General features: G+C 33.6%; 1 protein-coding gene across 4 annotated transcripts in view; it reads right to left on the bottom strand.

Annotated features, from left to right (window-relative positions):
* Window positions 1-271: 271 nt before the first annotated feature.
* Window positions 272-12,121, bottom strand: part of LOC113110881 (membrane metallo-endopeptidase-like 1) — a 40,348-nt gene continuing 28,498 nt past the window's right edge. For 3 of the 4 annotated variants that reach the window (XM_026275150.1, XM_026275148.1, XM_026275149.1), the window contains 9 exons: window positions 11,927-12,010; window positions 11,678-11,781; window positions 11,536-11,594; window positions 8,837-8,956; window positions 8,458-8,591; window positions 7,039-7,104; window positions 6,832-6,927; window positions 6,349-6,425; window positions 4,598-4,697 (listed from right to left, as the gene is read on the bottom strand). In XM_026275150.1, coding sequence (XP_026130935.1) covers window positions 4,598-4,697; window positions 6,349-6,425; window positions 6,832-6,927; window positions 7,039-7,104; window positions 8,458-8,591; window positions 8,837-8,956; window positions 11,536-11,594; window positions 11,678-11,781; window positions 11,927-12,010 — 840 coding nt within the window. Of the gene's footprint in view, window positions 4,698-6,348; window positions 6,426-6,831; window positions 6,928-7,038; window positions 7,105-8,457; window positions 8,592-8,836; window positions 8,957-11,535; window positions 11,595-11,677; window positions 11,782-11,926; window positions 12,011-12,121 lie in introns of all 4 variants that reach the window. The other variant, XM_026275147.1, reaches the window with a different exon arrangement.

The following is a 12,121-nucleotide window of genomic DNA, read 5'->3' as shown; positions in this document are numbered from 1 at the left end:
ACATTTATAAACATTTTATATGCATCATTGTTAATCTGTAATACTATTTTAATCCTTTTTTTTTTTGCCAAATGCATTTAAATGAGTCGATCAATCAAGTTTGCATTTTAAGCTTTCCACTAAAAGATACTGCTTTAATGAGTTTATTTTATAAACTTATATTTATTATCATCTGTTTCCAAACATGTCTGACTGAATGCAACTTGTTAACTGAAAAATGTGAATGGCATTGACTTGTGAGAAAAAAAAACAAATACACAATATATTTGTTGCTTTATATAAGTTTATTTTTGAAGCTTACATAGTTCCTCTTATATAATATAACAATATTTCAATGTTTAGGGTAGCTAAATAACATTTATATTTTTGCTTGGACAATTAATATTGGCAGAACGATAGAATTACAAAGCATTCACTTGAAAAGTCATTAAAACATATATGGTCTCAACCAAACATGGACCCTATATAATATCAAGGGCATTTCTGTCAGTAAATATTAACCTTTCAACAGTCAACAGCTCTATGTACAGAATAGATATTGTCATAGCAGCATCTGTGGTCATGTGGCATATCATAACATAAGGACAATCTCATAAAACCTGCAACACTGTCCAGGTGTTCATGTGTGTGTGTGAATTTAAAATTATTTATTTGAGAGACATGCTTTAAGAAAGTCATGCTATAATTCAGATGAATCTTAATGGTTCTAAAACAGGCTTTATTTTGAACATTAATAAAAGTTAATATTCAGTTTATGGACATATGTCAACTACCTATAATTTCTTCTTTTGATTTTGAGAAATGTAACCTGGACATGTTTTCATGAGATATATCCATGAACTAAAAAAAATCAATGTAAAAAGTAACAACAGAATCTGTAAAACTGAATTGTGAATCATCATTCTTGTGTCTGACAAGTTCTTGGCATTGTCCCATAATGCACAGAAGAAAGTAATGATTCCTGACTTCGTAATTACTCATCATAAGCTTACTTCTAATTAAACACCTTCAAAACCACACAATGAAGACACTAAAATGTACACAAATGCTATTCTACAATTCACACTTGGCAAGGTATTTTATAGGTGTTATGTACTAATTTTTCCTTCAGTTCAGATTTCTATAAACAATCACAGAGGGTGATTTTATATTTTAATTTCACAGGATACAAAATAGCTATTTTAAAATGAGATTTTCACATCAGCAATCCTTGGCACGAATATGTTGCGGTATAAAGAACAGGTAGTTCGCATCACACCTCATTTTATTGGTTCTCAATATAATAAAAGCCTCAAGGCCAGATAAAAATGCACAAATAGGCGCCTGGTTGATGAATGCATGCTGTTATGGAATTAATGGTCTTGCATGTGCATATGTTTTGATATTTTGAAGATATTTTGCCATTATGCACCTTGACAGCATTGACTGGCAAGTAAATCAACCAAAACAATGTTGAATACTGTACATAAATTTAACGTACTGCACAATTCTCTTTATATACTGTAGCTATAGAGAATGACATATGTGACCCTGGACCTTAAGTGTACATTTTTCAAAATTGAGATTTATACAATATACGGAATAAAAACGCTTTCCATTGATGTATGGTTTATTAGGATTGGACAATATTTGGCCGAGATAAAACTATTTGAAAATCTGAAATATGAGGGTGCAAAAAAATCTAAATACTGAGAAAATTGCTTTTGAGTTTGTCTATATGAATTCTTAGCAATGCATATTACTAATCAAAAATTAAGTTTTGATATATTTGTGGTAGGACATTTACAAAATATCTTCATGGAACATGATCTTTGCTTAATATCCTAATGATTTTTGGCATAAAAGAAAAATCTATAATTTCGACCCATACAATGTTTTTTTGGCCATTGCTAAAAATATACCCCAGCGACTTAAGACAGTTTTTGTGGTCCAGGGTCACATTTGTCCATCATTGGCTCTAGTATTGTTTCTAATCACACCAGATTTACTCCACACCAGTATCTGCCCATGAAAAAGCTCAAGTCCTTCCAATTTCAATTGAGGCAGACCTCCGTTTCTTGTCTGGCAGCATGTTGCATTGGAAAATGCATGCACTAATAATTCAGGGATAATGTTTTATTTGGCACTTCATCACCATAAACCCTTTCTGCCGCCAAGGTTCAAATGTTTAATTTGTTCCAAAGTTGCTTGCATTCGGTATATCACGTCTCCAGTGCATCAAACAGTACGTGCCATTACAGTGGTGTAGAGGTTTAGATTGGCAATGAAGCTTCAAAGGCAGATAATGAACATTCAAATGATCAAAGTCTCTGTCATGAGAGATAACAGTCATAATCAATAACCCAAGGCAAGCCAGTATTGACTCCGCTAAGCTTTCTGAGAACTCGACAATCCATTTCTTCTCCTACAGTGGCTGCCTGACGTCTGTTTGATCTTTTTCATCATCTCCTTTTATCATTTTTCTTCCAACCTGTTCGGTTCTTTAGTTCTGCTGTCATTACTGCTTAATCAAGATGGAAAATAACAGTCACTGGCCTTGACTGGATCTCTAATGAGAGGGCCGCCTCCCCTAAAGTTTCCATTTGAGAGAGAACTGCTGGCTGTCGCTTCGTCTGCTACGCTCCAGCTAACACATGAACCGCTGCCGCCCCATTAGCCCACAATCTCAGACCAATTTATGAAATCATGAGATATGATGCTAGCTAACAGATCCTTGAGCGAGACCTCTGCCTAACGAATCCTCTTGGTGTTTGGTGCTTTATGGCACCGCTATGTACAAAATCACATATTCTCTGCTGGAAAATCATGGTTTATGTGAGTTTAGAGTCATTTCATGCTAGTCTAGGTGGTTCGTCAGTTTAACTTTGACCAGTGTTTTTCTTGTTTTTCCTTCTCGAACAGGTTTCCTTTTTCAGCAAGTAATGGAAATATTTCCAACAAGCAAAAAAAAAAAAAAAAAACGGTTCAAGCTACTCTAGATGGTTCATCACCTGGACTTTCCAGTTGGTAGACCAGTAACAAACCAGCTAAAATGTTCTTAAAACTTAACTGTAAACTTTTTGGTGTTGCATGCCACATTAATGAACAACATTGCATGTTCCCTGCTGGAAAATCAAAAATGTAGTGTTTCAAGCTACTCTAGATGGTTCATCAGCTGGGCTTGGTAGACCATAGCTAGTTAGAGCCTGTAGACCAGTAATAAACCAGCTACCCAAATCTTAAACAACAACAACAACTTACCCACTTTACACTTGGTATAACCAGTTTTTTTTCCAGCAGAGTTATGTCACATGAACATCGACACCATTGACCATAAGTAAACAAAACAGTTGTAGAGTATTAAAACTAAACTAATATATGATCAAATATTTGTTACAAGATCTGTTGCTGCAGAAAATGGTCTTGATCTGATAAAAACATTTATATTCTTAATGCTGCGATGATGCTTTTAGGAATCCCAAATAAACACCAAACTGAACTTGAGCACTGAACAGATGAAGACGCTTCGGTTTTACTACAGTACATTTCTCCGGATCTGATTCTTGCCCCAAACATGCTTAACAATAGCAATGTATGGAAATGTTCCCTGGCAGAACGAACAGCTTGTATGAAACACACAAATAGTCTGAGTGACCCGTTGTACCTTTTTCATTCCCGTATTGCAGCAGCTTCCTGCCATTATCTGCTGGCTTTAACAGAAGTCTGTAGCGTAATTGCATGGCCGCCATGAATCAGAGCTATTTATGGACAAATACACACGAAGCTTGAAGCGATATGGTTTTAACAGTCTTAAGGTTGTCATTTAATCATCAACATGGGCCCGTTTACGTAACGTTAAGCCCTCGCTTTTAAAGATTCTTCAGTGAAACATAGTGTAGAGAACAAATGCATTAGGATTTGTTTTGGGAAAACGGTGCTCAATAGGACTCCAGCGTCTGCCTCTCTCCGTTGCATGCTTTAGAAAAGAAAAAAATATTTCCAATACCATTTTCAGAATATTTCAAGGCTGCTTATTATGAAATCAAACACTCTGCCTTGACTGGTTTCTATTCAAACCACAATCTCTATCGGCTTCCAAGCCTTCGGTTGTTGACTAATTTTGGGATCGCTCAAGCGCAACGGATATCTTCTTGGAGAGCCGACAGAATCGAAAGCCAGCCGAGGGATTTATCCGTTTACATAATCTGGAAAAATAATCTGATGTCAATAAGCCTTGTCGTTACAATGAAACTCTTTCATTTTACACAGGTTTTCCGATGCCAAAATTAGTAATGTGTCACAAGAAACCTGTAAACAGGCAAACGGGACGAAATCTTGCTTGAAAGTCTCTTAAACAGACATTGAAAAAGCATGCCTCTTTTTCAGAAAAACAACACCGTCACTGACGCCTGCACTCGTTGGTAATATGTGCGCATTTGAAAGTTCACAGTAGACATCTATGCAGTCACACATGTAGGTGTTGCACACCTTGGTCGTGTCTGTCATATCAGACTAACAGCCAGGCAGCCGCCACAGAACAACATAATATGATCCAAGCTCTCCTAACCGTTGCCTAGTTTGTAAAATATACACAGACTCCTTTATCTCCGGCGGCAGGTTACCACACTCTGCATTTCTCTTCAGGATTCATAGGAGCTCCTCTTGCGCAATGAAATGCTTCAGAAAAGGCCTCAAAGTTCTGGAGGGACCCCAGAACCCTGTTAAAAACAAACGAACATGACACTCATCATCTGAAAACATCTACAGCGGGCTTAAAAAAATATTAGGACATTTAAAGGGATAGTTCACTCATTAATTACTCGCCGTCATGTCATTCCAAACCCATAAGACCTTCCTTCATCTTCAGAACACAAATTAAGAAATTTCTGATGAAATCCGAGAGCTTTCTGACCTGCATAGACAGCAACGCAACTGACTCGTTTAAGGCCCAGATAGGTAGTAAAGACATCGTTAAAATAGTCCATGTGACATCAGTGGTTCAACCGTAAGTTTATAAAGCTACAAAAATACTTTTTGTGCTCATGGAAAACTAAAATAATGACTTCATTATCAACAGTACCACAGCGCACATTATTTTTGTTTTCTTTGCGCACAAAAAGTATTCTCGTAGCTTCATGAAATTACAGTTTGAAATTACATGTTGGACCTTACAGTTTAACCTTACTATGTTTCTGTGCATTGAACATGGTAGTACCCTTGCTGTTTATGGAGGGTCAGAAAGCTCTTGGATTTCATCAAAAATATCTTAATTTGTTTTCCGAAGATGAACACAAATTATCTGAGTTTGGAACGATATGAGGGTGAGTAATAAATGACAGAATTTACATTTTTGAGTAAACTAACTCTGTGAGTCACACTTAAAAATGGATGAATGTCTTTGCATTAAAGAAGAAAAGTTGTTTTCACTTTTCTTTATCATTTGGCTCAATGTCTTTGAATCAGCTGGTATTTTGGGGAGTTTAAGTGGACTAGTGAAGTCAGTTCACCTGAAACACTTTTGAAAGGGCTTTTTTATGATTTGCTTGAAAAGGTTTTAAATAATCAGAAAGGATACAAGAAACTTGTAAACATGAAGTATATAAACATATTTGAAGTATATAAAAATAAACAATATAGAAGTTGATTCATATGTATAAGATACATGTATAATATCATGTATAATATTTTTATCGAAATAAATAAATAAATACTTTTATTCAGCATGGATGCATTGAGCTCATCAAAAGTGACAGTGATGACATTTATAATGTTAATATACATATATATATTTCATTAAATTCTGTTCTTTTGAACTTTATAGTCACCAAAGAATCCTGAAAAAAATTATCACAGTTTCCACAAAGACATCAAGCAGCACAAAAATGTTTCTAGAGCCACAAATCATCATATAAGAATGATTTCTGAACCATCACGTGACACTGAAGACTGGAGTAATGATGCTGAAAAATCTCCTTTTGAACACAGGAATAAATAACATTTTAAAGTATATTAAAAATAGAAATGTTATTTTAAATTGTAGTAATATTTTACAATTTGTACTGCACTGTTACTAATCATATGAATGCAGCCTTGTTGAGCATAAGTGAGTTTTTAAATAATTAAAAAAATCGGACGGACACCAAACTTTTAAATAGAAGTTTACATGATAATTTTGAGTTTTAAAATCCAATAAAATATTTAGTGGGTACAAATTTGTTCTTTCCAGAATTCATTTTTGTCTATCCCTCTTGCAGTGTCTTGATTTTTGCTATCGTGTGTCGTGCTAACTACATTATCTATTGTCATTTTTAAGTGTGTCTTCGATACTTCTTTCCCCTTTAATTAACAAATCTCCCAGAAAGCTCTTGCCTGTATTCCAGAGGGCTGTGTGGGTCTGTTTTGATGGACTGAATGGCGTACTCTGGGCGGCAGGCACCACACCAGACCTACAGGAAGCATGAGACATTATATATCCAGGAAAAATAACAATCTTACTATACCAGTTGAACATATTTGAACATTATTTCTGCCCCAATCTGCATTTTATGCTTGAACAGATTTTCGGTTGGGAAGATTTAGCCCATTTCAACACATATTTCGAAGTGTGCCCATCCAAATAATGACATTTCAAGTCCAAGTCCTTTAAAGCAGCACTCATCCCATCGGTTGGCATGATTCAATCATTGATTTCATGCTCAAGCACACATTAGAGAGCCAGTATTTTCCAGAGGTTAAGCGGCACCTGTATCTTTTAAGCAGTGTCAGTTTAATTTGACTCGCTCTTTGCGAGAATGACCTTGCATGGGCATCAAGGTGAACACATGCAAGTGGATGTCATTCGTGGTCACCTACCTGGGCGAAGTTTAGAAAGAAGAGCTGTTTGTGATCCATATCCAGTCCAGGAAGACGGGGCTCCTCGCCCTCCCTCTCCACCCACTTCATATACGCCTGATATCACACACAGATTTATACCAGTTCTGATGAAAATGTGAGTTGTTGTCTTTGTGGTCTTTAAGATGTTGTGAATGAAGTCGTTTAAAGTGATTTATTGTTACAAACCTTATATGCTTGACGAACTCCACCGTTGTCAGCAATATTCTCTCCTAATGTTGTGATGCCACTGACCTGCAACAACATCAGTGTAACAATGTTCAGTGTTATTTAAGTGTTATTCATATAATACAGTATTTATTCCTATTTTAAGTCAGCTTTAATTTTAAATGTTCAGTTTTCATTTAGTTTAGTGCTAATTTAGTTCTAATTACAGTTTAATTTGTTTTATTTTGTATTAATTTTTTCATGTTTGCTTTGATCTTTTTATTGTGGTTTAGTTTTTAGCGATTTCAGCTTTATTTTGATTAACAGACATGTATATTAATTAAAGTTTGCAATGATAGCACTGTTGTTTTATAGTCTTTATTTGTTTTTAGGAGAAATAAAAAAAGAGATTTGTTTACATACTGAGCTATAACATAACCACTGTAAAAAAAAGCATTTTTCTTCTTTTAGTATTTTTGTCTTGTTTTCAAGTAGAAATACCAAAATATTCTTGAATCAAAATACATTTAATTAAGAAGCAACTTAAGACATGAAATGTTGTTTTCAAATGTATCAAAATGCTGTTCGTTTTTGCTAAAAACAAGAAATATCTTGTTTTCTCTTTGAATTAAGATTGTTTCTTATCCCATTGGCAGATATTCTTCTTAAGCAAAAACTAACAAAATTTAGACAAATTTTCCAGAAAACAAGACTTAATATCTTAATTCATTTTGCTTTTCAAGTAAAGTAGCTTAGTTTTTAGATAAATAAATACTATATATATTTTTTTTTTTGATTAAATGTTTAGATATTTAAAGTAAAAAACAAGACAAAAATACCAAGTAAGAATTTTTTTTTTTTTTGATGTCAATGACTTGGATGTTTTTTGGTACAATTGCTGGCATATCTTATAAAAATCAGTAAAATATTTAAACATCCTTAAAAGAAGCAGAATACACTTGTTCTCAGAGAATGCAGTAAATACATTACCTTATTTACACAAAAATCAATACATTTTGCAAATAAATAAAATAAATAATAATGGCAGAGGTGTAAGCGAAAATGACTTTACTATATAATTGGATTCATTTTCAATATTTTTAATGTAAATTTTAATTAAAATCCATTCATTTGTGGCAAAAAATTGCATTAAATTCATTAAATATTTGTTTCAATATTTAATTCTGTTTACAATTTTTTAATATCCGCAAAAGTGTCCATTTGCTCTGCATTTAATGTCTTTGCAGCCTTGAAGAACCAACTGAGATCTCATTTAAGGTTTATTTGTCATTTTTTCAGGGCAGTGGAAATGCTTAGATCAGACCCAAAGCATGCACTTACTACAAGTACTGTAAGTCTAAACCATGTATTTGTTATTAGTTCATCTTTAAAAGCTCATTTACGGATTCCTTCCATCCTTCTAAGTGAAGATCCACTCACATTTTGGCCTCCTGCGAGTTTCCAGCTGAATTTGCCGTACTGTTCCACCATGCATTTAGACTGATCCTCAAAGCGCTCGGCAGAGAAGTTGCTCCACCAGTTGTACATGTTCCCATCCTTGTCAAAATTACGGCCTGTGAAAATAAATATTTCATTTTTTGGAACACAGTCATGTTTTAAACAGACAAGCGTTGTGGTTGCTCTTTGGCGCGGTGGTTTGGTCCAGTGGAGAACAATTTATCCCTGATATTTAAAACCCCTCCTTTAGCACAGAGTTTAATACATCACACACAAAACAGGTTCATCAACAAATCCGCATTGTTTATTCATCCACAGCTAACTGATAATTGGTACATCCATCAGATGAGATGCATATTACCGTGATCATCAAATCCGTGAGTGATCTCATGTCCTATAACCATGCCAATTCCACCGAAGTTTAGAGCTTGCAGCTGTTTTTCACTGAAGAACGGAGGCTGGAGGATGCCAGCAGGAAACACTGAAAGAAAGATGAATGCACAGAAAGAGATGAAATTCAGCATAATGTCTGGGTAATTGACCAGGAAATGCATTTTCGAGACACTAATCGAGTCACGTGAGAAAGCAACTCATTTTAATAGCAACAGAGTGTTAACTTTAGACATTTTAATATCCCATTTTTCATTTAAATAAACAGATTTCAACTTTTTTTTATGTTTGTGAAGGTAAACTGTGTTGGTTAAGACTAGATTTACCCTTGTCAGTCCTTCAAAATATATATGATGTAAAAAAATTTTTTGACATTTTTAATATGCATGCATATACAGTATATAATATAATGAATGTTATTTATATACGTATGCATTATATATGCATGCATAATGTTTAGATTTTTTTAAATATAGTTTTATATTTAAATATTTTTGTAAAAATAAAAAAATATATATTTTTAAAGTGTTACAGCTTTACTTATTTACCCATAAGACAGCAATATCAACAGTGTGATATAGGAGATATGTAATGGGTAAAGAAAACAGAAGAAAAAAAAAAGTTAGTGGACATATTACCCTAGTGAAAAATAAATATACTAAAAATGTAATGTACTACATTTATTTTGTGCTTAGTATACTACTAATACATTTGCATATCTATATACTTAATAAAAATACCCTGCACTATTGCACTATAAGTATACTAAACTGGTTTAATTAAAGCCTAAAACTAATTTTGTGCTTAATGCACTTTAGTTGTGCAACTAAAGATAAACTGAAGTATATCTGATTGTGCTAAAGTAAAGTTGCAAGTACATGTCAGGCACACTTTAAATATCTTGCATTTAAATCCTCATCAATAGTGACATTAAAACACATTTTAGGCTTAGTATTAAGTATTAAGTAGTACTCCAAATAAGTTTTGAGCAAAATGTCAGTAAATACGTAAATAGATTTGAACTTATACTTATTATGAAATTAATATATGACTTTTTAGATACTAAAGTGTGAAAAGTGCTTGTAAAGAGTCTCCACAAGACTCAGTAACGCTCAGTAATGTGCTGGTAATGGCGTACGCTCGATAGCAGAAGCTGTATTAGAAGGACAGAAAGCGTCCTCCAGCTATAGCAGTTACAGCTGCCACTCTTGTCTCTCAAATGGCAATTCAGCTTGAAGTGTTTCCCAGATTGTCCAGGAACATTAAAATGTGCAATCTAAGAGTAATTATGTGGAAATTTCTCCCCGCTGAAAATCTGCATAATCACTTGGCTTTTGTATTAACGCAGCCTGAATAGCATGTGCTCAGCGTCCACAGCCCATCTCTGGAAGCACAGGCTTTGTGGGCAGTGGAGCCTGAAACTAGCTTTGTTTAATCTACAAGAGAAAAGCACTACAGGCATTACAGTCATTATGACAATGGGCTGAGAAAGCATTTATACTGAGAGCCCTCAACTGCTTAGGAGAAATCTGACCAGAGCAAATACTTCACATTTGGACAACGCTGTGTATTTTAGTGTGCGGTTGTGGCCTCCACTGCTGGAAAGATCTGTGTACTCGAGCGTGAACCTCAGCGCTGGACTACACCGGTCTGTGCTGGTCTAGCTGCTGGACCCAGACCTGTAATGGTGTTTTTTAATGATTAATGAAGTCTAAATTATCAATTAAATGTCCAATGTTTTTTTTTTTTCAACTACATTGACCATTTGTGGTAAATCCATTAAAAATATATATTTATATTGTGAAATACAGAATATAATATTATATAAAAATATAATATTATTTCTTACTATATAGGTACGAATTTACCAGTCTGGTTTCTGTTATGCTACAGTAGTACAGTGCTTAAATTTTTTTCATTTATTATTATATTATATTATATTATATTATATTATATTATATTATATTATAATTTCTGACCATATAGTTTTGAATTTTCTAGTCTGGTTTCTGTTGTGCAAGTACAGTGCTTTTTAATTATTATATATTTTAATTTATAAAATGTTTAAATGTATTTTTTATTTATATTATATTATATTATATTATATTATATTATTTCTGAATATATGGTTATGAATTTTCCAGTCTGGTTTCTGTTGTGCAAGAACAATGCTTTAAAAATGTTGTATTTTTTATTACATTTTTAAAAATGTATTTTTAATTGATATTATATTATATTATATTATATTATATTATATTATATTAATATATCTGACTATATGGTTATTAATTTTTCCAGTCTGGTTTCTGTTAATTTATTATATATTTTATCATATCATATTATATCATATCGTATCGTATTATTTATGACTTTATGGTAATACATTTTCCAGTCTGGTTTCTGTCGTGCAAGTATGTTTTTTATTTATTATTATTTTTAAAAAATATTATTACTTGATTGTTCTATAATATTGTTTATTATGTAATATAATATAATTTGTTTACTGTATATGGCTGTGAACTTGCCAATTTGGTTTCTCTTATGAGAGTTAAACACATTAACATTTTAGTTATTTCATTTTTACATTTGTTATTCATTTATTATTATATAAAACTCTACATTATATCATACAATGGAATATTTTTTCTGACTTTATGGCTGTGATCTTACCAATCTGGTTTCTGTTGTGTGAATAGAAAGCATTGACCACAGCCGCACCAATAATCCACCTAAAACAGAGACAAGGAGAAAAACTTGACACAAACTTGATGCTCTTCCTAGCATTATTGATTTATTTCTGTATGTTTCGTACATGTCAGGATCCACGGGCTCCCTCAGCTTCTTATGAACTTTCTGAGCTGAAGCTGCCAGGTTTTCCAGAATGTTCTCAAAGTAGTTTTCCTCACTGAAATTCAGCTGTGAGCAAACAGACAGGGACAGATAATATCACATGGACGTATTTCTGTCCGAGCTGCCATCATTTTTGAATTTATGTGTATGAGATATTAGTTGGTTTGGATGCTAATTTCTTTAGAGGTCAGGGATCTCTGAGTTTCCGTACGTGAGTGTATTCCTCGTCCAGTTTCTTATTTTCCTCCTCAAGGATGTGGTCGGGATAACCGATCTGTTCCGATATCGCCATGGCCTGCAAAACAAGGAAAACATAACAGAAAACAGCAGTTCAGAAGACAAGAACAACTCGGACTGTAGGATAGTAAATCAAATAATAATAATAACTACTAAAATTGCCTTAATT

This window comes from Carassius auratus, chromosome 11 (genome assembly GCF_003368295.1).
Source record: "Carassius auratus strain Wakin chromosome 11, ASM336829v1, whole genome shotgun sequence".
Taxonomy (NCBI): domain Eukaryota; kingdom Metazoa; phylum Chordata; class Actinopteri; order Cypriniformes; family Cyprinidae; genus Carassius; species Carassius auratus.
The sequence above is the reverse complement of the archived record's forward strand: the minus strand, read 5'-3'. Positions and strand labels throughout refer to the sequence as shown.